At 42.8% G+C, this 23,689-nt stretch overlaps 1 protein-coding gene across 7 annotated transcripts in view; it reads left to right on the top strand.

Moving 5' to 3' along the window:
• SH3GL2 (SH3 domain containing GRB2 like 2, endophilin A1) overlaps window positions 1–23,689 on the top strand; it is a 210,008-nt gene that overhangs the window by 180,237 nt on the left and 6,082 nt on the right. For 5 of the 7 annotated variants that reach the window (XM_080667635.1, XM_080667639.1, XM_080667638.1 and 2 more), the window contains 4 exons: window positions 16,088–16,231; window positions 17,307–17,440; window positions 20,864–21,022; window positions 22,597–22,700. In XM_080667635.1, the coding sequence (XP_080523761.1) occupies window positions 16,088–16,231; window positions 17,307–17,440; window positions 20,864–21,022; window positions 22,597–22,700 (541 nt within the window). Of the gene's footprint in view, window positions 1–2,825; window positions 3,015–3,918; window positions 4,145–6,702; window positions 6,788–16,087; window positions 16,232–17,306; window positions 17,441–20,863; window positions 21,023–22,596; window positions 22,701–23,689 lie in introns of those variants that run through there. The other 2 variants (XM_080667634.1, XM_080667637.1) reach the window with 2 other exon arrangements.

Genomic DNA, 23,689 nt, shown 5'->3' with positions numbered 1-23,689 from the left:
GGATATCTGCCATCAAGGAGAACAGTAAAGGCCTATCATCAGGCAATCCAGGTTGGTTCCAGAAAAGTAGTTACATATGGGCAGGTCACATGCATATGCAAATAAGTGTCATCCAGAAGAGTTCAGAACAAACCAAAAGTTCATAGACTCATTCTACAGAATTTAGATAATCTGTGTTTAATTGGTTTATGATAGATATGATTTCATTCCTCCATGGATTTCTTGCCTTGAGAGCAGACACTGGCTATGGTGTTCTTGAAAGATGCTGTCAGGTCACATACGCTTGTTCAGAACCCAAGTGTCCTTAAGAAGGGACACAAAAATGTAGCAAGTACCAAGGGGCACCCAGTTCTTAGGCACAAAAAAGCACAAAGAATATCCCCACACTCATACAGTTTGCTAAATCTTTGACAGTTCAGCCTCTCTGTGACCCCAGGAGCTGGTCAACCAATATGGGTGGGTGCTGGTCCAGAATGAGCAAGATCGGCTTGGGTGAGGACAGAGGCTGACTTCAGGTAACAGCTCCATGGCCAGGCCAGTGGAATCAGTGGGAGTTGATGCTCTGAGGATACTTGGAGAGTAACTTGTGTTAGATAAATACTCCAGGATGCTTTCTACTCTTCAGATCTTGTGGTTGTAGATCAGATACACCTCTTTTATTTTTGAAACTTAGTGTCTATTGAAATGATGACCAAAGGGAGTTGGGTTAATTTTTATGAATTTGTTGGTGTGCTCTGTGTAGGTCCTACATCCACTCTTACCCACCTCCAGAGCAATATTTTTTTATCACTTTTTATCAAGTTCTGTATATTGCACTGGGTGCCCACCACTTAAAGTCAAACCATCTTCCATCAGCATATATCAGGCCCCCTCTAAATCCCCCACCCCTCACTTCCTTCCCTCTGGTTACTGCCACACTGTTGCCTGTCTGTCCGGAGTGATATTTTTAAAAGGCAAATCTGATCACATCATTATCTTGCATAAAACCCTTCAGTGGCTTTTCATTGCTTTTAGGATTAAGCTGAAAATGTTCAGCATAGCTTGAAAGGCCCTCTCTTCATGGTCAGCCTGCCCTTTCTCCTCCACCTTGCCAGGCAAACAGTTCCCGCAGGTCCAGTGTAAAGGTTACTTGGAAGCCTTCTTGACCCCCAATAACATTAGGTTCCCTGGTCATCGTCCCTCTCATGATTCCAGCTGCTTTTCCCTGGTGGCACATGCCAGTTATTGTAACTGTGTGATGTGTGTGCTTTTGTTTCTCCTCCTCGTTAAGGACAGGACTGTGCCTATCTGATTCACCACTGCATGTCCGGCCCCCAGCTCAGGTCTGTCAGCCAGCGGCACTTGGCTATTTGAGTAAATGAATTATGAAGCACAGTGGACGGCCAGTGCCTAATGTGATAAAATTGCTCTAATACAAAGAACAGGAAGGGAAGCTCTTCCTTCCCCCTAAGCCATCAGCTTTACCCAGGTAACCAACAATTATCAAATGCATTCACTTCTATGTGAAGACCAGTTTGAGATGCAGTGCAGGTAGAAACGGGACCAAAATTGAGCCCCTGCTCTCCGGGACCTCACAGCCTAACTGCATAAGGTACATACACTCTGAGGAGAGTGGCACAGAGGGCTTCCCAGCCAATTCCTTCTGGAAATGCCAGCTAACTGATGAGGTGAGGAGGGTGAATGGGGTCACAGGTCCACAGGTATGCCCTGTGAAGCAGGGCTTTTGAGAACATAGAACAGAGAGCTGTAAAGTCTTTCACTTTGGACTGTGAAATTATTCTAACAGGAGCAGTATAAACCAGTATAAATTTCTAACCTGCTTAGATAAATAATTTGAACATGGCAAATAATGTGCACAAATTCTCTATGAGTAAAATCATCACAGAAAATAAAAATCCATTTTCTTTTTTTAAAAAAAAAAATATATATATATATATATATATATATATATATATATATATATATATATATATATTGATTTCAGAGAGGAAAGAAGAGGGAGAGAGAGATAGAAACATCAATGATGAGAGAGAATCATTCATCAGCTGCCTCCTGCACACCCCCCACTAGGGATCCAGCCCTAACCAGGAATTGAACCATGGCCTCCTGGTTAATAGGTCGACACTCAACCACTGAGCCACATCCACTGGGCAGTTTTCTTATTTGAGTATCTGATACCTTCTAGGGAAAATGCACTAAGTCAGCATTCTCCAGTAGAAATAGGATGCAAGCCATGTGCATAATTTTGAATTTCCTAGAAGCCATATTAAGAAAGTGAAAAGAAAGGTAAATTTTATTTTAATAATATATTTTACTTAACTAAATATATCCAAAATGTTAACCAACATTAAAAAATATTAAGAAAAATAATTTTTTCTTGTACTAAGTTTTGAAATTTCATGGGTTTTACACTTACAGCCCATCTCGGTTTGGACTGGCCACCTTCTAAATGCTCGATTGCCCTGTGTGGCCAGTGGTTCCATTATAGACAGCAGAGGACTAGGTTTCTCTTCAGCTTGTGTATTATAGTTTGACGTGTGCTTGATTATGTTTAGCTGCTTGGATTTTGTCTATTAGTGGTTGTTTTTTTCAGTAGGGAAATGAACTCTTGATTTTGGATCGGGGTATTTTTAAGTGTTTTTGTCTTTTTTTAATTCCCCTGTAAATCTATTTCATGGCACTGCATTGGGGACTGTCCCCTTAAGTAGAATAATAGACATGACTGGATCAGGCTGTTTCCCTCCCAGCCATAGCATGCTGGCTACGCCAGAGGCTTTCTCGGTTTGCACTGAAAGGTTATACTGGCCCTTATATTTCAGTCCAATGCAGATTTCCTAGAGGTGAAGAGAAAAAGCCGTTTGACCATGAAAATCACTGTGCATAGTTGTGGTTTGGTTCTGTACAGAAATGCTTTCCCCTTGAATGGACACCTACGTGGTCTGGCTTTCTCCAGCATGCCTGCGATCGGAACAGTAAACCTGGGTCCTCAGATACCTATTCATAATCTTTCAATAGTAAGTTCAAATCTCATTGATGGAATGTTGCCTGTGGAACTAAAAGTTCGCTGCATTGATTTTAAAGTATCATATTAATCCTCGAAATGATATTATATCAGTATTATTAAGCTTCTTGCCCACGGGTTTCCCTCTTAGTTATTTCATTCCAAAGATGAGTAAAGATAGTGCTTATAAGCTTCTTGGTGGTAGTAGAATTGGAAATCAATACGTATGTTACTTGGTATTCCTGTATTCAAATCCTGGGCTCCACAACAGAGTGAAGGCGCTGGGTTTCCTGGAGGGCACTTGCACTGTGTCCATATTCTCATCTTTCAGGGCGCTCTTAGCCGCATGCGTGGTACATTGTTTCCCTCAGTATGTCATAAATGAACATGTCCATCCTTCGCTTAAGGAATAGGAGGTGTGTCATAGCCAGAGCTTTTCCAAATCCTGACACTGAAAAATAATCCATAAAGGACCGATTTACAAAAGTGATTTTGAGGAAAATGTTGCTAACTCAGAGAAGAACATGTTAAAGGGAATTTTAAGTCAGGTGATATGTGGTGTAATTCATATACCATAATAATGAAAATGCTGAGGGGGGGGGTTCTGATTTTTACTACATCTTTGGGGAAGATATTGAAAATTAATAAGTTCCTAATATATTTGAGGCACCTTAAGCAATCCAATTTTAAGTAGGCTGGAATTGGTGAATTAATAATATTCATTCACTGTGTCTCTAAAGACAGTGAAAGTAATTAATCATAACAGAGATACTGTACATTTAAAGATATTGCACAGATATGGGAAAGTATGCTAATGGAGTCTTGCTTTATTAGTCGAAGCTACTAATACACTAGCTACATGTGGTGGTCCCTGCATGCTCTGTGTCCCCAAGTCTGTCTTCTTCCTCCCACTGCAGCCTCACCGGCCTTTCCATCTCTCCCGTGCTTTAAGATCTTCCCTGCATGAGGACTGTGCACTGGCTGAACCCTTCCTGGAATTCCCCACCTGCCCTACGTGATACCTGTCTTACTCAGCTTCCTCTCACCTCCTCTTAGGGGCATCCATGAGCCCCTGTCTACACAGGCCTCTCCAGTCGTTCCCCATTTACAGTGCATTTGAAAGTTCTCATCATGAGTCACAAGGTCAGATGGTCTGACTTCATTTCCTACATTCCTACAGATCTCCCTCTCACTCCCTCTGCACCAGCCAGCATCGACAACCTTCCACTGTTCCTCATACCCGTGAGCACCCTCACGCATCTCACCACCCTGGTCCTTCTGCCCAAATCTGCTCCTCTGCAGGCCTCCTCAACTCAGTCTCCACTCAGTCTCTGCTCAGATGTCATTGCATTTTTGTGGCTTTCCTAACCCTTATTGCAAACCTTACCTGTCAGCACTCTCTGAGCCCTTTCCCCGTGTTCCTTTCCTTCATGGCTTTTATCACTACTTACATTTTTATTATATTTTACTTTTTAAGGTGTGGCTTGTCTTTGCCACCGTAAAGCAAGAGGCCTGAGTGCAGGACTGTTGTTGGCACACTACAGAGAGCCCCGTTCTTATCTTTTATTGTCCTCATCGCAGTATTTACTTTCATGTCATTTTTATTTGTTCACTATACATCTACCTCCATTCTCACTCCCCTTTTACATTCTCCCATTGCAGTCATTCCTCTGCTTCCTACATAGGCCTCTATTGGCCACACCCTTGTACAATCCCCCCCCCCCCCCGCCCTGAGTGTAGGTGGGACTTGTGACTTGCTTCTAACAGGTAGAGTTTCCAGCGGTGATGGGAGTAAACACGCACCACCCCCTTGATTAGGTTATATTACATGACAAAGTTGGGGGGATGTCTCTCCCATGATCATATTATGTAAAACCGCCCTAGTAGACTGGAGGGACAGGGGTTCTCCTGCTGGCCTAGGAGAAGCAGACTGCCATGTGTGACTACCTGAGGAGAGGGCCAGGGCTCAGGGCACTGGGTGTGGCTTCTAGGACCTAGGGGTGACCCATAGCTAGTAAGGAGCCAGGGCCCTCAGTCCTACCACCACAAGGAATTGGCATTGTCAGAAACCTGAGTGAGCTCAGAAGCAGAATCATCTTTACTTAGGCTCCCAGATAACAGGGCAGCCTAGCCAAGCCTTTGATTGTAGCCTTGAGAAACCCTGAATAGAGAGAGGATGCTGGACTTCTGAAGACACTGTGAGATACATATGTGTTGTTTGAGCCACTAGTTTGTGGGACTTTGTGATGCAGCTTAGCGCATACAGTGTGGCTGTTTGTTCCTCAGACAGAGCTCCTATTTCAAGCAGATCACTGCTGAGCCATGAGCCACTTGCTCTGATCACTCTTGGTCCCTGGATCCCTTACACTGAAGGAGGAGATAAATTGGGAAAACCTGTCACATTGTTTCAGCATAGGATGAAGTTTTCTGAACCCCCTAGGGCAGGGATGGGGAACCTTTTTTCTGCCCCGGGCCATTTATAACATCATTCACTTAATATAAATTTATGTTGCTATGAAAAAGGCTCCTATGTTTATTGAATTTTGAGTGCTGCCTGTGGTTGCCTTGGCAGGGCCGGACCAAATGATTTTGTGGGCCTTACATGGCCCGCGGGCTGGACATTCCCCACCCCTGCCCTAGGGAGTGGTCGGACAGGTCCACTCTATGCTGACTGAAGATATGTCTGAAATGTGAGAAATAAAAAGCTCCTGGCACAGTGCCTGACACTTTGTGGTGGCTCAAGAAATGTCTTCTCTTCCCAGTGGCTTGCAGGGAAAGTCTCCAGGGGAAATCACTGCAGGACCCTCTCCCAAAAAATATTCATTGTGCCAAGCACCTACCCTCTCTCTGCTCTGAAAGCCTGGAGAAGCAATGGCTCATTATGTATTCAAATTGTAGGAACCATGTTATGCTTCGGTGGTGCAATTGCCTGCTTTCCCAGAATGCACTGTGAGACTTGTGTCAGCGCTTTGCAACACCCTCCTATGATGTTCACTGTCCCAACTCAGGTTCTTAGGGCTGCTGACATGTACCTTTTTTCAGTGTCTTAAAATACTTCCCGCCTGCTTCCTGCTCGCCAGGGGCATAAGAGGGCTCTGCTGCCTTGGAGGGAGGTGTTATGTAAATGCTACCATTCTTTGGGTTGAGGGTAGCATGATTTAGTTCTAAAGTGACATATTTATTTGTCAGTGGGCAAATCTGTCTCTTTCCTTTCCCAAATCTCTTCTCAGATTTTTCAAAGGAAATCGTAGAGGTTTGAGGAAATTTACTGACGTCCTTCTGTGTCCTTTCAGAATTGTTAGTGCGCAAGGCCAGTAAGACGTTGCTCAAAGTGCAGGGGGCAGCAGAGGGTTTGTGTTAGACTTGTAGATGCTCTGAGATTTCACCTGGGAAAACCAGGCCATTTTGCACAATCACAGGCTGCCAATGTGAAATATATACTAAAGTGTTATTTCTTGAATGCATTTTGTTGCAAGTACTAAGTCCCAAATCTAATTTAGTATGATTTGGTGATTTATACTAATATTTCAATTGCAATCCCTGTACAAAACTTTGCAAATTTAGTTTCATTCAGAATTCATTTTTTTCCTCTAACTAAAGACATCATTGAGCTTTGATAGATAAATAAAGAAGTAGAACTTTAGCTGTCGGTGACCATGTCAATGAAATAGCTATCGATAACATTTTTCTCCTGCCAAAAGGGGGCAAGAGGAGAAAAGAAAGAATATTTGGTGCCTGCTTTGATTACATTCATCATCTCATTTCACCAACACAGAAGTTCTACCAGTAAGTATTACTGCCTCTTACTTATACCCAGGCACACTGAGGCTGTGGGCCACGCACCCTCTTCCCTGCAGAGCAGGGATTTGAATCTTGTCCTATTATTCCTTTGTTAGCAGGTGTCCTTTTGTTAATTAGTAGGAAATGATAATAGAATCCATTACACGAGAATACAGTTCTAATATTTCTGTCTTCAAAAAGAGGTTGCATTTTCGCATTTAAATGCAACTTTGGTCTTCTAAATTTTAACCTTGCTTGTTCACAATCTTTGTTGTATTTGGTAATTAGTTGTCCCTAATGAGATTTGAGAATTTTCCACAAGAAGAAGGCTAAACTACCTTTTCTTTTCCTTGGAATATCTATTGGGTCTTTTCTTTTCTAACTCTTTCTTTTTGTAAAGACCCATCAACAGAAACAGAATCATTGGGAAATGGTCTAACTATAGTATTCATTCTTACAGAAATAAAAACAAAGAAAAGGAGGGTTTAAAAATGAATAAAGTTAAAATCTTTACATTAAAGTTTTAAAGTAAGACTTACTGGTTTTAATCTCAGCAATAGTTTTGCAAAGAATGAGATTCATTGGTTCTGAAAATTTACATTAAGGTTCTTTGTACATTGGGATAGATGCCATCTACTAATTTGCAAATGACCCAGTCCACTTATCCTACTAGATTCTAATGCATATATGAGAGATGTTTCGATTTGAAATCAGGTAAGCCAGTCTCCTATGTTCGAGGTGAGGACACAGAAATCAAGAGAAATTAGGCAAGGTCATGCCACCGGTGAGATGACCTCCAATTCTCATCGCTCATAGTGCAGCTCTCATTCTACTTCCTAACTCTCAGCATCCATCACACTTCTTCACCTCTGCATTTTCAAATACGCAACGCGTGTAAATATAGCTGAAGCTCTATTTCAGTAAAGAGGTAGTGAAGCAATGAGAGCTGGACTGGCTTTCTGAGACAAGAACTGGCTTTTGAGACACAGCTAGGATTTGAATTCTGCTCAGCTCTTTGGTTTCAGGTGTCCTCGCACGAGTTACATAATTTCTCTGGGTTTCCTTTTCCTTATTTGTGAAATGGAAAAACCTGTCTCTTGTGTCATTGGGAGAATTAAAGAGATGATGTATGTGGGTTACACTTGGTAGATACTTATGAAATGATAGCTATGGGATGGGACATGGTCCTGATCTTCAGTTTTTCAGATATTTCCGGTTCTTCTAGGTTTTCAAACCAAATGGTAGCATTTATAGAAACCAGTGTAAATCCTTAAGCATTGGTCAACTAAAGGTCTCTGCTCTTTGAGGAAACTAGGTTTGGTTTCTGTGCAATAGGAAGAGACAGCAAACTAAGTTTCTAAAAGCAGTGAAAGGTTTTCAGGAAATGTCTTCTATGTCTTTAGTCTTCCCTGATGGATGCTCAGTCCATTAAGTTTCTCCTAACAGAACACAAAGATGTGACTTAGAGTGCCCTGGTCACCTCTCTGCCGTATTGTGTCAACTGCATTCACAAACACAAGCCAAGGGTGGGGCTGGCATTTCTTCTTCCCTCTTGTGACAGTTTCCTGTCAATATGGTTTTTTATTTGAAATGTCACAGTTGAAGAGTGTATACGCTTAAGAGTATAATATAGCAGTTTAAAGCAGGTTGCAATTTTTGTTTATTTATAAAAGGTCTCTCCCATTGTGATCATTTGGGGGTAAGGGGGTATAGGGTGAGGTGCAGAAGGGAAGACGCACTGCTTACTCCTGCCCCCTCCAGCTGTGAATACTCATTTTTACCACCTCTGTACCCGTCCACCCCTCACTCTGTGCTTAGATTTTGTGCTGAGCCTCTTCATTCCACTTACCACTAAGGAGGTTGGGAAGGTTTTAGGAGCTCTCTGCCAGGAAAGGAGGGGGTCACAGAGACCAAATATATATTCCTTCTTAGGTCTCAAGATGTGATGGATGGAAATGCTGTTACACAAGTACCTGTTCAGAAATTCACAAGAACCAGTGATTTGATCATTGTATTTAGCAGTGCTATATCGGAGTTGTGTATACTGTATGGGAACATGCTATTATTCTCTATACTTCTTCATATGTTTGAAATATTTTTTAAGTGAAGAAGTATAGTATTACTTAGCCACCACGGATGAGAATTGGAGTGAAATAAAAGACCCACAGCTTGGGGGTTAACCAGTGGTGTGCTGCTTAAGGTTTAACAACTGTCTGGAAGAGAAAGGGATGGGCTGCATATACCCTGAGGATGTGGAGGCTCAGGGAGACTAGAAAAGCTCTCCAAATTCTTGCAAATAAAGGCAAAGACAGGATTCAGACCCAGTTCCAAAGCCTGTTCTTTTTCCCAGACTTTCAAATCCTGTGAGAATCAACTTTGCAGGAGAAACCGCCCGCCCCCACCTTCCTCCCACCCCCCCACCCCAAGTCTCCATGAGGCCCAAAGAAAAAGAAATTTAAATCCTTGTCTAAAGGCCTGTACCAGTGGCTGTCAACCTAGTGTCTATGAAAATTCCTTAGAAGACATTTTTAAAAATACAGATTTGATTGCCCGACCAGCGATTCTCTGTCAGGAGAACCTGGATTTTGGTCTTAATCCCCAGTGGGGGAAGTGCAGGAGGCAGCCAGTCGATGATTCTCTCTCATCATTGATGTTTCTATCTCTTTCTTCCTATCCCTTCCTCTCTGAAATCAATAAAAATATATTAAAAACATAAAATAAAACATGGATTTGAAGCCCCCACCTCTGTCTTGCTGAATTAGGATACCCATGGCGTTAGACCACAGAACTTGTCTCCGAGGGTACTCAGGAGGTGTGAATAAGCAAGTGTGGACATTGAAGTCCCACCTTTTATTGGTTCTGAACAATCACTTCATCTGCTTGAGTCAGTCAGCTTAGTGGTTCTCCCATTTCTCTCTGAAGTCCAGACCTTTCCACTGTGTTTCACACTCATGCATTCTACTCCCTACCCAACTCTACTAGGGATTCTCAGGCATCTAAAACTTAACATGTTCAAGCTAAATCTACATTTTCACCACCATCTCATAACTGCTCTTCCTACAGTACTCCCAATTTTAGTGACTGCAACTCCATTCATTCTTCTACTTTCTCAGGCCCAAAACCATATAGTAATCTTTGATGCCTTTCTCTGTCTGATACAAAAATTCAGTATGTCAGTAAATTCTGTCAGCTCTGAAATTCAAAATATATCCCAAGTCAGACCACTGTGTTCTGAGCCCCCGTCATCTCTACCCTGGATTATTAGAGAAAACTTCTGGGACTGGCCTCCCTGCTTTCATTCTTACCCCCTATCATCTATTCTATATGTGAGTCCTTTTCAGTATAAATCAGATCATGCCACCCTTCTCCTCAGAACCCTTCAATGTGTCCCCATATCATTAAAAATAGGACCCAAAGTCTTCAGGTTGATGACATGGGCCTTAACTTATAAGAACTGGACAGATTTTCTTGGTTCCCTGAACCTCCACATCTTCCATGTATGTATGGCCCCCATCCTACTCTACAAATGGGAATGATACAACCGGACCCACAGGGTGGTGGTGGTTGTGAAGATTGTTTTTAAATTGTTTATCCCAAGCTCCTGGTTTATGGTTAACACTAATCAAAGGATAATCTCCAAAACCAAGTAGAAAACCATTACAAGAAAAAGAAAACTTTTGTAGAATTTAGTTTCATCTTGATATGGGAGGGGAGATTGTTTTTCCCCTCTTCTTCCTGTTATCTAATGGCCTAGCTTTCAAGATTCCAGAATGTTTCCTTCTTTATTATGGTTGAATGATATTCCACTATATATGCACACACCACATTTGTGATACACATGGATGGACCTTGCTAAGTGAAATAAGTTCAACAGAGAAAGACAAATAATGTTTGATCTCACTATGTGTTGAATTGTATAAAACTCAAAAACAGGCATCACATTGGTGGTTGCCAGAGGCTGTGGGTAGGGGTAGGTGAAATGGGTGAAGGTGATTAATAGGTACAAACTACAAACTCCCAGGTAAAAAATAAGGCCTGGGGGTGTAATGCACTACATGGTGACTATAGTTAACAATATCGTATCATCTACTTAACAGTTGCTAAGGGAATCAATCTTTAAAGTTCTCATTAGAAGAAAAAAAAATTGTAATTATGCAGGGGGATAGATATTAACCAAACATATTTTTGGTAGTCATTTTGCAATGAATATATATATCAAATGTTTTTGTTGTACACCTTACACTTTTTGTTGTACATCTGGCACAATGTTATATGCCAGGGGTGGAGAACATCCGGCCCTCAGGACTTAGCCCAAGAAATCATTTGATCTGGCCCTGCCAAGGCATTAGGGGTGAGTTAATTAAATGTTTGACCAAATATGGCAGGCTAGTTTTTTGTTTGTTTGTTTGTTTGTTTTGTTTTTTTTAATATATTTTATTAATTTTTTACAGAGAGGAAGAGAGAGAAGAGGGATAGAGAGCCAGAAACATCAATGAGAGAGAAACATTGATCAGCTGCCTCCTGCACACCTCCTACTGGGGATGTGCCCGCAACCAAGGTACGTGCCCTTGACCGGAATCGAACCTGGGACCCTTCAGTCCGCAGGCCGACGCTCTATCCACTGAGCCAAACCGGTTTCGGCGTGGCAGGCTAGTTTTTAAGTCGATAATTTTGTATGGCCCACGAATGATGTTATAAAGATCCAAATGGCCTTTGGCAGAAAAAAAGTTCTCACCCCTGTTATATGTCAATTACGTCTCAATAAAACTGAAATAAAAACAAATACCAGATGTGTCCTAGCCAGTTTTGCTCAGTGGATAGAGCGATGACCTGCGGACTGAAGGGTCCCGGGTTTGATTCCAGTCAAGGGTGCCTACCTAGGTTACAGGCTCCATCCAGCTAAACTGGTCAGAACTTGTGGGAGGCAACCAGTCGATGTGTCTCTCTCACACTGATGTTTCTCTCTGTTTTTCCCCCTCCCTTCCACTCTCTCTGAAAATCAATGGAAAGATATCCTCGGGTAAGGATTAACAACAACAACAAAAAATACCAGGTTTTATCAGATAAGCTGCCTGCCTTTACTAGTACTGCCCCCAACCAGTCTTCTTTTCAGCTCAAGGCTCATCTGTATCTGTTTAGTACAACCTGGTGGATATTCTGTTGGACTTTGTATTTGCTGAAAGTAGAGTACTTTTACACTTCCTCCCCAAAATCTCCTCCTGCTCCTGTGTTCTTCATCTCAGATTTGCGTCCTCACCTGCCAGGGATTCAGTGCAGTGACTCTCCTGCAGAGGTTCTCCACCTGAGCTGCACATGGCAGTCACCTGGGGACTTCAACACAGTCAGTGGCCAGGCCACAGCCAGACCAGTCACATCAGGAGTCTGGGAGTGGGGCACAGGCATCAGTGTTGTTGTTTTCTGAACTCTTTCCTGATTTGTAACTTACAAAAAAGTGCAGTGTTCCAGTCTGAAGTGTATATCCCACTGAGTTATTACAAACTGATCATCCTGTATGAAAGGACCTACTTCAAGGACCTCAACATGGCCAGCATCCCAGAAACCCGGTTTCAGAACTTTACTAAAATAGAATCCTAGAGCTTGTACTCCTTTGATACGGTTCTTTTGCTCAACTTTATGTGTGTTGTTTTGCTTTTTTCTGTGATGTGGATACATTGTAACCTTGTCCACAGTGTGGCCCATGTGTGCCACCAGCACAGTGAGCAGAATGCTCTCTGACTCTTCAGCTAGAGAATAAATGAGCTAATTGAGAACAGATCCTCTCAGAGTCTCCCTAGCACAGTTCCTTTCACAGAGTAGGTGCTTCATAAATACTTGTTTTGTTCATTTTATCACAGGAAAAACACACACGTTTAAAAGCAGATTTTTTTGTAAATACCGATGCAAATCAGGCAGTGCAAATTCAGATTTTTTTTTTCTATTTGAGGGGATACCTAATTATCTCCATTGTAATTTTTTTTATTGATTCTTACTAATTTGATTTTTCATATCCCTTTAAGACTCATAATTTAGCTTGAGAACCCTCTTTTGTTGGGAGAAATGAGAGCCGATTTCCTGATTATGGGAGATTGTGTGATCAGTTTTTTATCATTTTTACATCACAGAGATGAATTGTTTCTAAAAAGTCAGAATTAATAAGAGTGCATGGGAAGGGGAATGCCACCTTACTGCGCTTTAAGAAATGGGTTCAGGAGAAATGAAAAGACCCAGCAGCCTTAGAATTCTTAAAATCAAGTCTGTGCAAGGGCCACACGCAGGCCAGATTGCCATCAGCATGACCCGTTGTCCCGAATCGCCCTGTCAGATCACAGGGTCAGTGTGTAATTAGATCTTATCAGCAACCTCTAGCTCCATTTCAGGGAACAGTGGGTGGCCATCGTGCTTTTAAACAGGGAAGTCTTTTTGCAAGGCTTTGAAAAAATGATGTATGCAGAAGAATTTTATAAAAAATGTAAACTTTTAAATGAAGCTGTTTAGCGCACAATTAATAAGTTAAGTCCCCGCTGTGCACTTGGCCCTGTGTTAGAATTCAGTAGGATGCAGTGTTTCACCTAGTAGCAGGAAACAGACATGCAGAAAAGAGATATAAAGTATCTTGTGAGATATGATCCATGCACAGGGCACAGTGCAGGCATGAAGTGAGGGAGGGGTCACTCATACTGAAGGGCAGCAGAGGTAAAGGGTGATTGGGAAAGACTTTGTGAAGGAGGCTGCCGGGTGTTGCGTGGGGCAGGTAGACAGAGAGCAGGAAGGCCATTCCAAGTGGAGGGACATTTCTAGTAACTTCAGGAAACCGACTGGTTTTTAGTGTGGACCCTTTTATCCGTAGTTGGGCATTCAGCAGATCCTTTCAATCTGGAAACGCGCGTTCATTAGTTCTGGGAAATTTTCTTGAATTTAAAAAAAAAGTTCCCTTCTATTTCTGTGTTCTTCCTTTTCAGAACTTCCATTATTCAGCCTCTAGACCTGGACTGACCATGATTTTATGCTTTCCGATTCTTTTTTCATCTCTTTCTTTTTTCTAAATTCTATTTTTTTTTGGGGGGGGGCGGCGGCGAGGAGGGGGGATTTGCTTTAACTTTATGATCTGTGTGTTCATTGATGGTTAAATGTTACGTTTTCTTTAAATTCCTATTTAAACTTAAATTATATTTTAATTTCTAAGTGTTGTTCACCCTCTTTTTTATTTTATGAATGAAAGTATGTTAGACACCTGAGAATGTTAATAATAATTATTTTCCCCTTCCTGAATGGTTTGTTCCCTATTAATTTCCTTGTTTGTTTTGACTCTCTCATGTTAGCTTTCTACAACATCTGGTGATAGCAGCTGCCATTTTCCATTAGGTGTAGGACAGCAAAGTTGCAGGGAGGGAGCGGTGAGAGGGGTGGATGATAGAGGTTATTAACTGTATTGGCTTCATTTTAGGGTGATCATCCTGGGATTGTTGTATTTAGGTTTCTTCTCTTGAGTTGGTTGAATTCCCCAGGAAAGAGTCTTCTTGTCCCGTGCTCAGAGGGCATAAATCTGGCCGCCAGTTCCCTGAGGGGTAAAGAGAGGAAGTAGGCTGATAAGTCTCACAGTTCCCTATGTCATTTGGCCCTAATGCCCTGATTCAGTGTGGAATCCCTCCCTTAGCAGAGGCAGGTGTCTTCTATCTTAAAAAATATTTGATTGCTATACTTTTTATGCAACCAAAGAAACAAATTTTCTAGTTCCCATTCTCTGTGAGCTTCAAAAGGCTCCCCGTCACATGCGCCTAAGGATGTGGCCTGAGTCTCTGGTGGGAACCACTGCCATGAGAGTATACCAGTTTCCCGGATATCCATTCATTCACTTAGTATTTTCTCCAGCACACGTGTGTGTTAAACATCTGTGTGCGCGGCTTTATGCCCATCCTCTTGGGGAGATACATAGGGTCCTGGCTCTCCCGGACCAGGGGAGGGGTTGCTCTCAGGAAGCTGTTTCTGTGGTAAATCCAGTGGGGGCCACTCGAACTAGGCTAGTGAAGGTGGGGAAGATAAGACAGGGGCATAGTCAGAGAGCTTGTGACAATTTGTGAGAAAGAGTAAAGCTGTGGGGGAGGAAGGGATAGAGTGGAAGGTCCCTTTAGAAGAGAAGAGGAGAGTCCCTGAAGGCACACCCACCTTGGTGAAGCAATCCAGGCTGAGACCATGTTATACGGATTATAGGCTGTTCGATTTATATTTTTTCAGGACTACTCTCTGCTTTTTTAAAGTGTTGCTTTTATAAATCATTTTTAAATGATGATGTTAACACTTAAAATGGTTAATTCTGAAGTCTCGTGATTTTTATTTTCCAGAACACTGAAGTTTTGCTAACCCAGGATTCATAATACATATTTAATGAGTTTGTGAATGAATTTACAAGCAGTTTCTTCAAAAGTGTGGGTTATTAGGTATTTTAGATGATTTGCAGAAATAGATAAAATAATATAATATGATTTTCTTCCCCCTTTTCATTAGACTGTAGAGTATATTCAAGATGTTCTTAAGTAATTAGGAGAAGAATACTGCTCTCCATAATTGAACAATATTCAAAACGATGAATATGAAAATCAGCCACAGTATATTAAAGCCACTATAATTACTTTTGGTAATGACTTACCAGAAGAAAACTCTTAACAGAACCAAGATGTAAGCACAGATCAACAACCAGCTTTTGTTAAAGGAATGAATCTGTAGAGTGGAAAATGGCCAACACAGGATTTGAAGCGATTAGCCACCATATGTGGTTTCCTTACTCTTTCTTTGCTCTCTACTGGTCTCCTTTCCTTCTCTCCATTTGTTACTTCTATTGTCTGCTGTTGGTTCCTCATAAGATTTTGAGAGAGTTAAGTGATTTAAAAAATATATGCCTATGCCTATTCTACGCCTCTCCCTCCCTCCCTCCCTCCCTCCCTCCCTCCCTCCCTCCTCTCTCTCTCTCTCTCTCTCTCTCTCTCTCTCTCTCTCTCTCTCTCTCTCTCTCTCTCTCTCTCTTTCTCTCTCATCCTCCACATGTTATCGATGAAGACCCTGAAGCTAGGAAGGTGAAGGTGCAGTTTTTAGTAGCTGAACTGGTTTATAGACTGGTTAAGGCCTGATTCTTCATTCTGCCCTGTTTCTGCTTTATTGTATGGCCTACTTTGAAAGGGTGGTAAAGGCCTGGGGCAGAGTGGGAACTGGGTGGAGGGAGGCAATGGGGGAAAGCAGGGGTACATCTGTAATATTCTCAACAATAAAGATAAAATTTTTTTTTAAAAAGGCCTGTTCTCTCTCTGCCTTCAGCTTCCAGAGCTAAACTCAGCATGATCAACACAATGTCCAAAATCCGTGGGCAGGAGAAAGGGCCAGGCTACCCTCAGGCGGAAGCGCTGCTGGCAGAGGCCATGCTCAAGTTCGGGAGGGAGCTTGGAGATGACTGCAACTTTGGTAATGAGTGCGCTCTCACGTTTCCATTCCTGCATTTGTCCATGGGGATTTCAGGGCCAGTAAGAAACTTGGTAGGAGATTAGTCACACCATTTTATATTTCCACTCTCACTTTTTGGTCCTGTACACATGGGACAAAAAAATTGTTTTCAGGGTTGTTTTATCATTTTCAGTGTGATTTGTTGTAGGGGTTTTATTTATTTTCTTGTTCTCTGATGAGATGCCAATCTTTACAGTAGCTGACTGCTATCTCCAGATGCCTGGATATTTACTCTGGAGTTTTTCTGGTAGAGACTGGAAATTGAGGCAGATTAAACAGTCACAGTAAGCATGATTTAACACAATGCCCCATGAGCTTTATCTTAGATCTCAGCTCTTTTGTATGTGGTGCCAACTTCTTTTTCTTTTCTTAAAATATATTTTTTTTCTCGATTTCAAAGAGGAAGGGAGAGGGTGAGAGAGAAACATCAATGATGAGAGAGAATCATTGATTGGCTGCCACCTTCACGCCCCCTTCTGGGGATTAAGCCCACAACTCAGGCATGTGCCCTTGACTGGAATCGAATCTGGCACCCTCCAGTCCACAGGCCACACGCTGTCCACTAAGCCAAACCTGCTAGGGCATATGTGGTGCCAACTTCTCCTGCCTCAGATGAGATGGTTTATTCCTTTATCCTCTGGCCCTCAGCTACCGTACTGAACACCTTCCATTTTCATTCCCTTGTGATGTGAGATCTTAGCAAATGATGGCCTTTTTGGCTGTACCCTGCTTATTGCTCCTGAGAAATGTATTGGCCTTAACCAGGAAAGCTGGTAATTAAAAGAGAGGGCAGGGAGCTTCCCAAATGGTTTCAAAATTTTATAAGAGATAGCACCCTGTTAGAGGGCACGGAGTCTGTTGCCCATATGAACTGTTGTAGGTAGAAAAAACATTGTTCTCTGGAGGGTGTTACACATTGTCCCTCATCTCGGTTGTCTTCAGGATCCATGGGGTTTCTTCTGTGATGGGCACTATCAGTGCAAACGCATTCTACTTCTGTTCTTTAACATACGAGAGCTTCGTTCTCCCCTTCCAGGCCCTGCGCTCGGTGAGGTGGGGGAGGCCATGCGGGACCTCTCGGAGGTGAAAGACTCTTTGGACATGGAGGTGAAGCAGAACTTCATTGACCCCCTCCAGAATCTTCACGACAAAGATCTGAGGGAAATTCAGGTACCTGTCACTGGTCCTCTGGGAAGTGGGCAGTTTAGATTGTATAGGTGAGGGACCCTTTTTCTTTAGAAAACGTTTTTTAAACTTACTGTGCGCGTTGTCAGCACTGGGCACGTGCATTGCAAAGCAGTCCAGCAAAATAAATGAGAGAAACCAGAAATGCAATACTTTTTATCCCACTACTATGCCTCTGCCACTCATGGACATGACATTTGACTTCTCCACATTTAATTTTCAAGATTTCTTAGGCTTTTTTTCTCCAGAGGATAATATCTTTTCCCTAATGACACACAATTTTATTAATTCCTTGGTTTTTTGGGCTGATTTTATCCTCTAAAACATTAGCTGCACTAGCTGTTAGCTTAAATAGTTATTCTGTCACTCTGTAAACACATGTTTTCATATTTTCATAACAGTTGTTAGGATTGAGAAAGGGTACACAACTGTTCTCTTGGTAAAACTTGTAGAAAGTTGAGCTATTCCAAATAAAGTTCAACGAGCTTTACCTTTGACTAGGTGTATAATGTTTGCTCATTCATTCCTTCAACAAATATTTGTTGAACCAGTCTGAAATTTAATTTCCTTTATTGTGACATGAGCTGGCATACCTTGAAGTCTCCTCGATCTCCTTATTCTGGCCTGAATTTCCTTCAGCCCTACCACTGGCTCAAGGTTTCACCGTTAGTAAGGGGTAGACTCACTCTCAACCTAAAATAAAACTGACTCCAGAACACTGCCCTTCAGCTGACATAAGTTCAAATGTTTTATGAGAATTTTCCTTCCAAAGGAACAAACATTTAGCTTGGGGTCAGAGCATGGATAGATGCAGTGGGAAGGAAGGTTTAGGACAAGCATGTCAAACTCGCAGCCCGCGGGCTGCTTGCGGCCCACAACAAATATTTTTGCAGCCCAGCCAATATAACGGTATGTAAGAAACATTTTAATAAAAATTTTGTAACTTAATTTTTACTATGACCTGTTATACATAATTATTAATAACGAACTACAATGTTCGCTAATGACTGATGACTATAATCGTGTTGCATTCATTTCCCTTATGCGCCTTACATGCAGGCGCGCCATTTCTCGCCACTAATACTAGCAGCGAATATTTTAGCAGCCAATTGCCACGTCATTAGTCTTGTTTGGTGTGCGTAACAGGAAATATTTCACTTTTGGAGAACAAGAAAAATAGCTTTATTTGCATTACAGTTATTTGTGCAGTTATTCAGTGTCTGGTAAGTTAATGTTCAAGAAAAAATAATTTTTATTAAAATGTTGTATTATTTTAATGATGACTCATTTATTTGAGCCCTTTGTATTCAGCACATCTCTATCAAAATAAACCTACATTTCTATGGAAAATTTAAGCTTTTGTTTTTTGTGGCACACATAAACTTAAACCTTGTTTATTTGGCCCGTGTTATCCTTTGAGTTTGACATGCTTGATCTAGGATGTTTTTCTTCTGTCTTTCCTTCTGATTTCTTCACCATTCCCTACTCTGTTTTTATCTGTTCTCTTTCTGGACAACCCAAGATCAAGGGAATTGCTGCCATTTCCCATACCTGTTAGGCATAGAATGCTGTAGCACTTAGGTAAAAAAAGACTTTGCAGCTTTGGGAAATTTCTTTTTCACTTGGCCACTAAAGGTGTTGGGCAGAGTGCAAGGAGGGATTGCAGTGCAGTGTGGGGCTTAGATCTCCAAGAAAGTCTCTTCCAAGTCAGGTTTTGTGACTGTAAAGGGGAGACTTAAACTAACCAGTGGTTCCCTGAAAGCTGCTTCAGTCAACGAGGCTAAGTGTTAAGATGTAGATTCCTAGGCCCCTGCCCTGGCTATGCCACTTCAGGTGATCAGTAATCCTCATTTGAAATAAGCAATGAATAATTAATAAGGCAATTCTAACAGATTGGATGACTTCATAGATAAGTCCTTTCTAGTGTTAATGCTGTACGATTAGAAAATAAAGAATTCCATTCTTATTTTATTTCAAGGGAAGTGGGGGTTTTTCTGCATTCTCTTGAGATACCATTTCTTCTGATGTTGGGGATTTGTACATACATTCCCAGCTTCTGTCTTGGAAGGGAAAGGCATCTTCCAGCTTGGCTTTGTCCCAGTGAGGACAAAATAATCTACACTAATAAAAGAGAAACATGTAAATTGACCGTACCTCTGCTATGCCCACAAGCCACACCCACCAGCCAATCAGGAGTGAGTATGCAAATTAACCCAACCAAGATGGCTGCAGCCAAGGAGCGAGCAGGAGGCTTGGGTTTCCCCGGCAATGGAGGAAGCCAAGCTTCCCACCCACTCTGGCTGGTCCTGGCCTCCGCTCAAGGCTACAAAGTTTCAATTATAGAAGATAAATAAATCCCAGATACCAGGGCCTCCGCTTGGGTCACGGGGGGGAGGGGGGCGCGTGGCCGGCCTGCAAACCACCACAGGCCCCTCACCCAGGCTGCCCCACACCCCAAGGGAACCCCCACCCTGATCCGGGACACCCTTCAGGGCAAACCAGCCGGCCCCCACCCATGCACCAGGCCTCTATCCTATCTAATAAAAGAGTAATATGCAAATTGACCATCACTCCAACACACAAGATGGCTGCCCCTATGTGGTCAAAGATCCTGACCCCATGTGGACACAAGATGGCTGCCACAAGATGGCCAGCAGGGTAGGGCAGTTGGGAGGGACCCGGCCTGCAAGGGAGGGCAGTTGGGGGCGATCAAGTCTGCAGGGGAGGGCAGTTAGGGGTGACCAGGCTGGCAGAGGAGGGAAATTGGGGGCGACCGGGCCTGCAGGGAAGGGCAGTTGGGGGTGACCAGGCCTGCAGGGGAGGGCAGTTAAGGGCAATCAGGCTGGCAGGGTAGCAGTTAGGCACCAATCAGGCTGGCAGGGGAGTGGTTAGGGGGTGATCAGGCTGGCAGGCAGAAGCAGTTAGGGGCAATCAGGAAGGCAGGCAGGCGAGCATTTGGGAGCCAGCAGTCCTAGATTGTGAGAGGGATGTCCGACTGCCCGTTTCAGCCCGAACCTACTGGGATCGGGCCTAAACGGGCAGTCGGACATCCCTTGAGGGGTCCCAGGTTGGAGAGGGTGCAGGCTGGGCTGAGGGACACACACCCCTGTGCACAAATTTCATGCACTGGGCCTCTAGTAATAATGATGATAATAATAATAATAATATTGGGCACTGGTATTTCTCACAATTACTTTTTTGCTCTTAATTATTTTAAAACATATTTCCCCACATTTAGCCTGTGGAAGCATTTTCCCACTGATGTGTGCTTTTTTACTTGTCTGGTGACACCTTGTAGAACTTAGCCTGCCTCATTTTGGAAGCTAACAGGCAGGTGGGGAAGTGAGCTCTCAATAGGCCTTTTCCATGAGTCCTTCCACAGCATGTTCCTGCCCCGGACTTTTTCAGCATCATCTAAAGAAGTTGGAGGGTCGACGCCTAGACTTTGATTATAAGAAGAAACGACAAGGCAAGATTCCAGATGAAGAGATCCGTCAAGCTCTGGAGAAATTTGACGAGTCTAAAGAAATTGCTGAGTCAAGCATGTTCAATCTGCTGGAGATGGACGTGAGTGGCTCTCCTTCCATCCAGGCACAAGATTAATGTGCTAACGGGTCCCATCGTTGAAAACATTACTGTCTGATCACACTACGTGGTGAGAACTTCAGTAGATAGTCATTCCTTTTAAATAATTTGAAATTATAAGGTAGATTAGAAATGGTAAGTTTTTTTTTCCCTGTATTTCTGTAGTTTAATTTAACTACATTTTTGTCTACTAATGATCTTACCAATAGTGGGGAGATAAGAATATTTCTGATGACCCATGTATCAGTCCAATAGCTAAAAAAAAAAAAGGTGGTTTGTTGAAATGCAGGGCAGATTGACTTCAGGTTGTATAAGAATATCAACTAAAATGCATTCACAATAGAGTTAAGATGTTTTGTGTTTTGAAGTAACGTTGACATTTTCTTTCAAAAGTTAATTTCCATTGAGATTGATGATGATAGCATAGATAATGCATTTGGGGCATAGATGAGATGGTTTGAAAGCTCCTTTTACATTTACAGAGTACTAAATTATTCTTCACTGCTTTAGAAGTGACATTCCATCCACTCATGTAGGAAACCCGTTACCTAGCTTTCCTGTCCTTGCTTCCCCCAACCTCTGGCCCGATCACTTGCTGACTAACTTCTGCCAAGATGTTTGCCGGGTCTGTATGTACTTCCCACTTAACTGCTTTGCCCTGACTGGTGACAGGGGAGACATGTTGACCATGTCCAGACTTTCCCATCACCCCGATACAGTGTAGGTTTGTGTTTACATGAAACAGCTTGTGTCCACCTACCTACTGAAGAGGAGTGCTTCATGGGACGAGCTCCTGACCTGCACCCAGGGCTGTACCCCACCTCAAAACTCCTGGGGCAGCATTGCCTCTGTCCGTTTGGAGGCCATTGTTCAGCTAGATCAGTGGTCAGCAAACTGCGGCTCGCAAGCTGCGGTTTGCCGCTCTGTTGATTAATGAGTTTGCCGACCACTGAGCTAGATTACAGCACAAGAGATAAAGTGAAGAGCCACCAAGTATGCTTAGAATAGTAGAGCTAGAATGAAGCCAAATGTCACCTGACCCCAACCCCTTTACATTACAGATGAGGCTCAGAGAAGACAAAAAGGTTTTCCATTGTATCACACTGCCTGCCATGGTGCCTCACGTGAGAAATCAGTATTCACGTTTCTATTAACAGCACTAATATTGACTTAGCATGAAAAGTATAGGGAGCAATGAATCCCTTGGTCAATACTTTTTTTGTCTTATAGGATATCAATAAAATAAGCCAAACCCTACACAGAAGGTCCTAGCTAAGCATGAGACTGTTTGATGAGAGTTAAGTGATCTTCAGGAGAATTCTGAATAATGTTGCTTCTCCTCGTAGCACTAGAGTTCCCATTCATAGGGATGTTTTCTTATCCTTAATCGATTCGGAATCTGTAAAGCTATGTGTCTTCACCTGGCTCCCCATGGGGTCCTGGGCATCACCAGGCACTGGGCTGTGTGTCAGGGGAGCTCTGTCATATGCACAGGACAGCAGTAGCTTACTGTCAGTAACCTGGGAACTAAGGTGTGATTCCCCCTTGATCTGCAGATCGAACAGGTGAGCCAGCTCTCTGCGCTCGTCCAAGCCCAGCTGGAGTACCACAAGCAGGCAGTCCAGATCCTGCAGCAAGTCACGGTCAGACTGGAAGAAAGGTATTCGACAGTTCCCTGCATCTTACACTTCCATTTTCTTGCTATAAAATGATGTGGAAAGAAATGAAAATAAGAGAGAGAATACATTTGAAGAAAAACTTCTGCCAAAATTACCACTGATCCTACACGGGCACCCTGAGGATCTTTTGTTCTGATTTTATTTTTTTGTTCTGATTTTATTTTCTCATATGCTTTGTTTTACTTTGTGGCATTAAATCTAATCTCATGTGAATGAGAGGTCAGTACTTGGATTATATTTTGGCTGCCACCGATGGGATACCTGGATGTTCCGATGATAATGGATATATCCTATTGATAAGCTATTCTGTGTGGATACTAAAGGCATAGCATCATCAATCTCATAACAGCCCTGTAGGCCAAGGATTGTCTGCCTCTTCTAACAGATGAGCCAGCTGAGGCTCAGGGAGCTGCCGTCACTAGCCCTGGGTGTCACACTGGTCCAAATGGTGTCCGTGATCCAGCATAACCTGTTTGAGAGCTTGTATCTTTCACACTTTCTGTTTCTCTGGATGGTGGCATAGTCCATCCAAAAGGGCTGCTTTCATGGGCCTGTTCCCCATCTTCTGATGCGCCCACCACAGGGCTGTGGTAGTTTTCCTTGTGAATGGGGCTCCCTGGAGTTGGGGACAGCCTGCTCAGCTGTTTGCAGTGGCCCTGCACTATGCTATGTGTTACTTTATTTAGCCAGATTAAGCAGGATGATTCTGCTAAATGCATGTGTATCAAAGTGTTGCCTCAGGAGCCTTTATTCTCAGCTCGTGGACAGATGAGACACTCATTGCTGATGAGTCGGCTCAGTGCACAATGACGCCTCCAATCTTTGTACTACACCATGGAAACCTCCTCTCCTGCTCCCACTGGGTCCATCTAGCCACCTCTTCCTGCTCCATATCTTCTCTGTGTGCGTCTTCCCTCAGTGCACCCTGGTGGAAGTGTGTGGAACCCCCTGAAGCCTCTAGAACAGTTAA

The sequence above is a fragment of the Plecotus auritus genome (genome assembly GCF_963455305.1).
Source record: "Plecotus auritus genome assembly, chromosome: 5".
Classification (NCBI taxonomy): domain Eukaryota; kingdom Metazoa; phylum Chordata; class Mammalia; order Chiroptera; family Vespertilionidae; genus Plecotus; species Plecotus auritus.
This window is presented reverse-complemented; position numbering and strand designations above follow the sequence as displayed.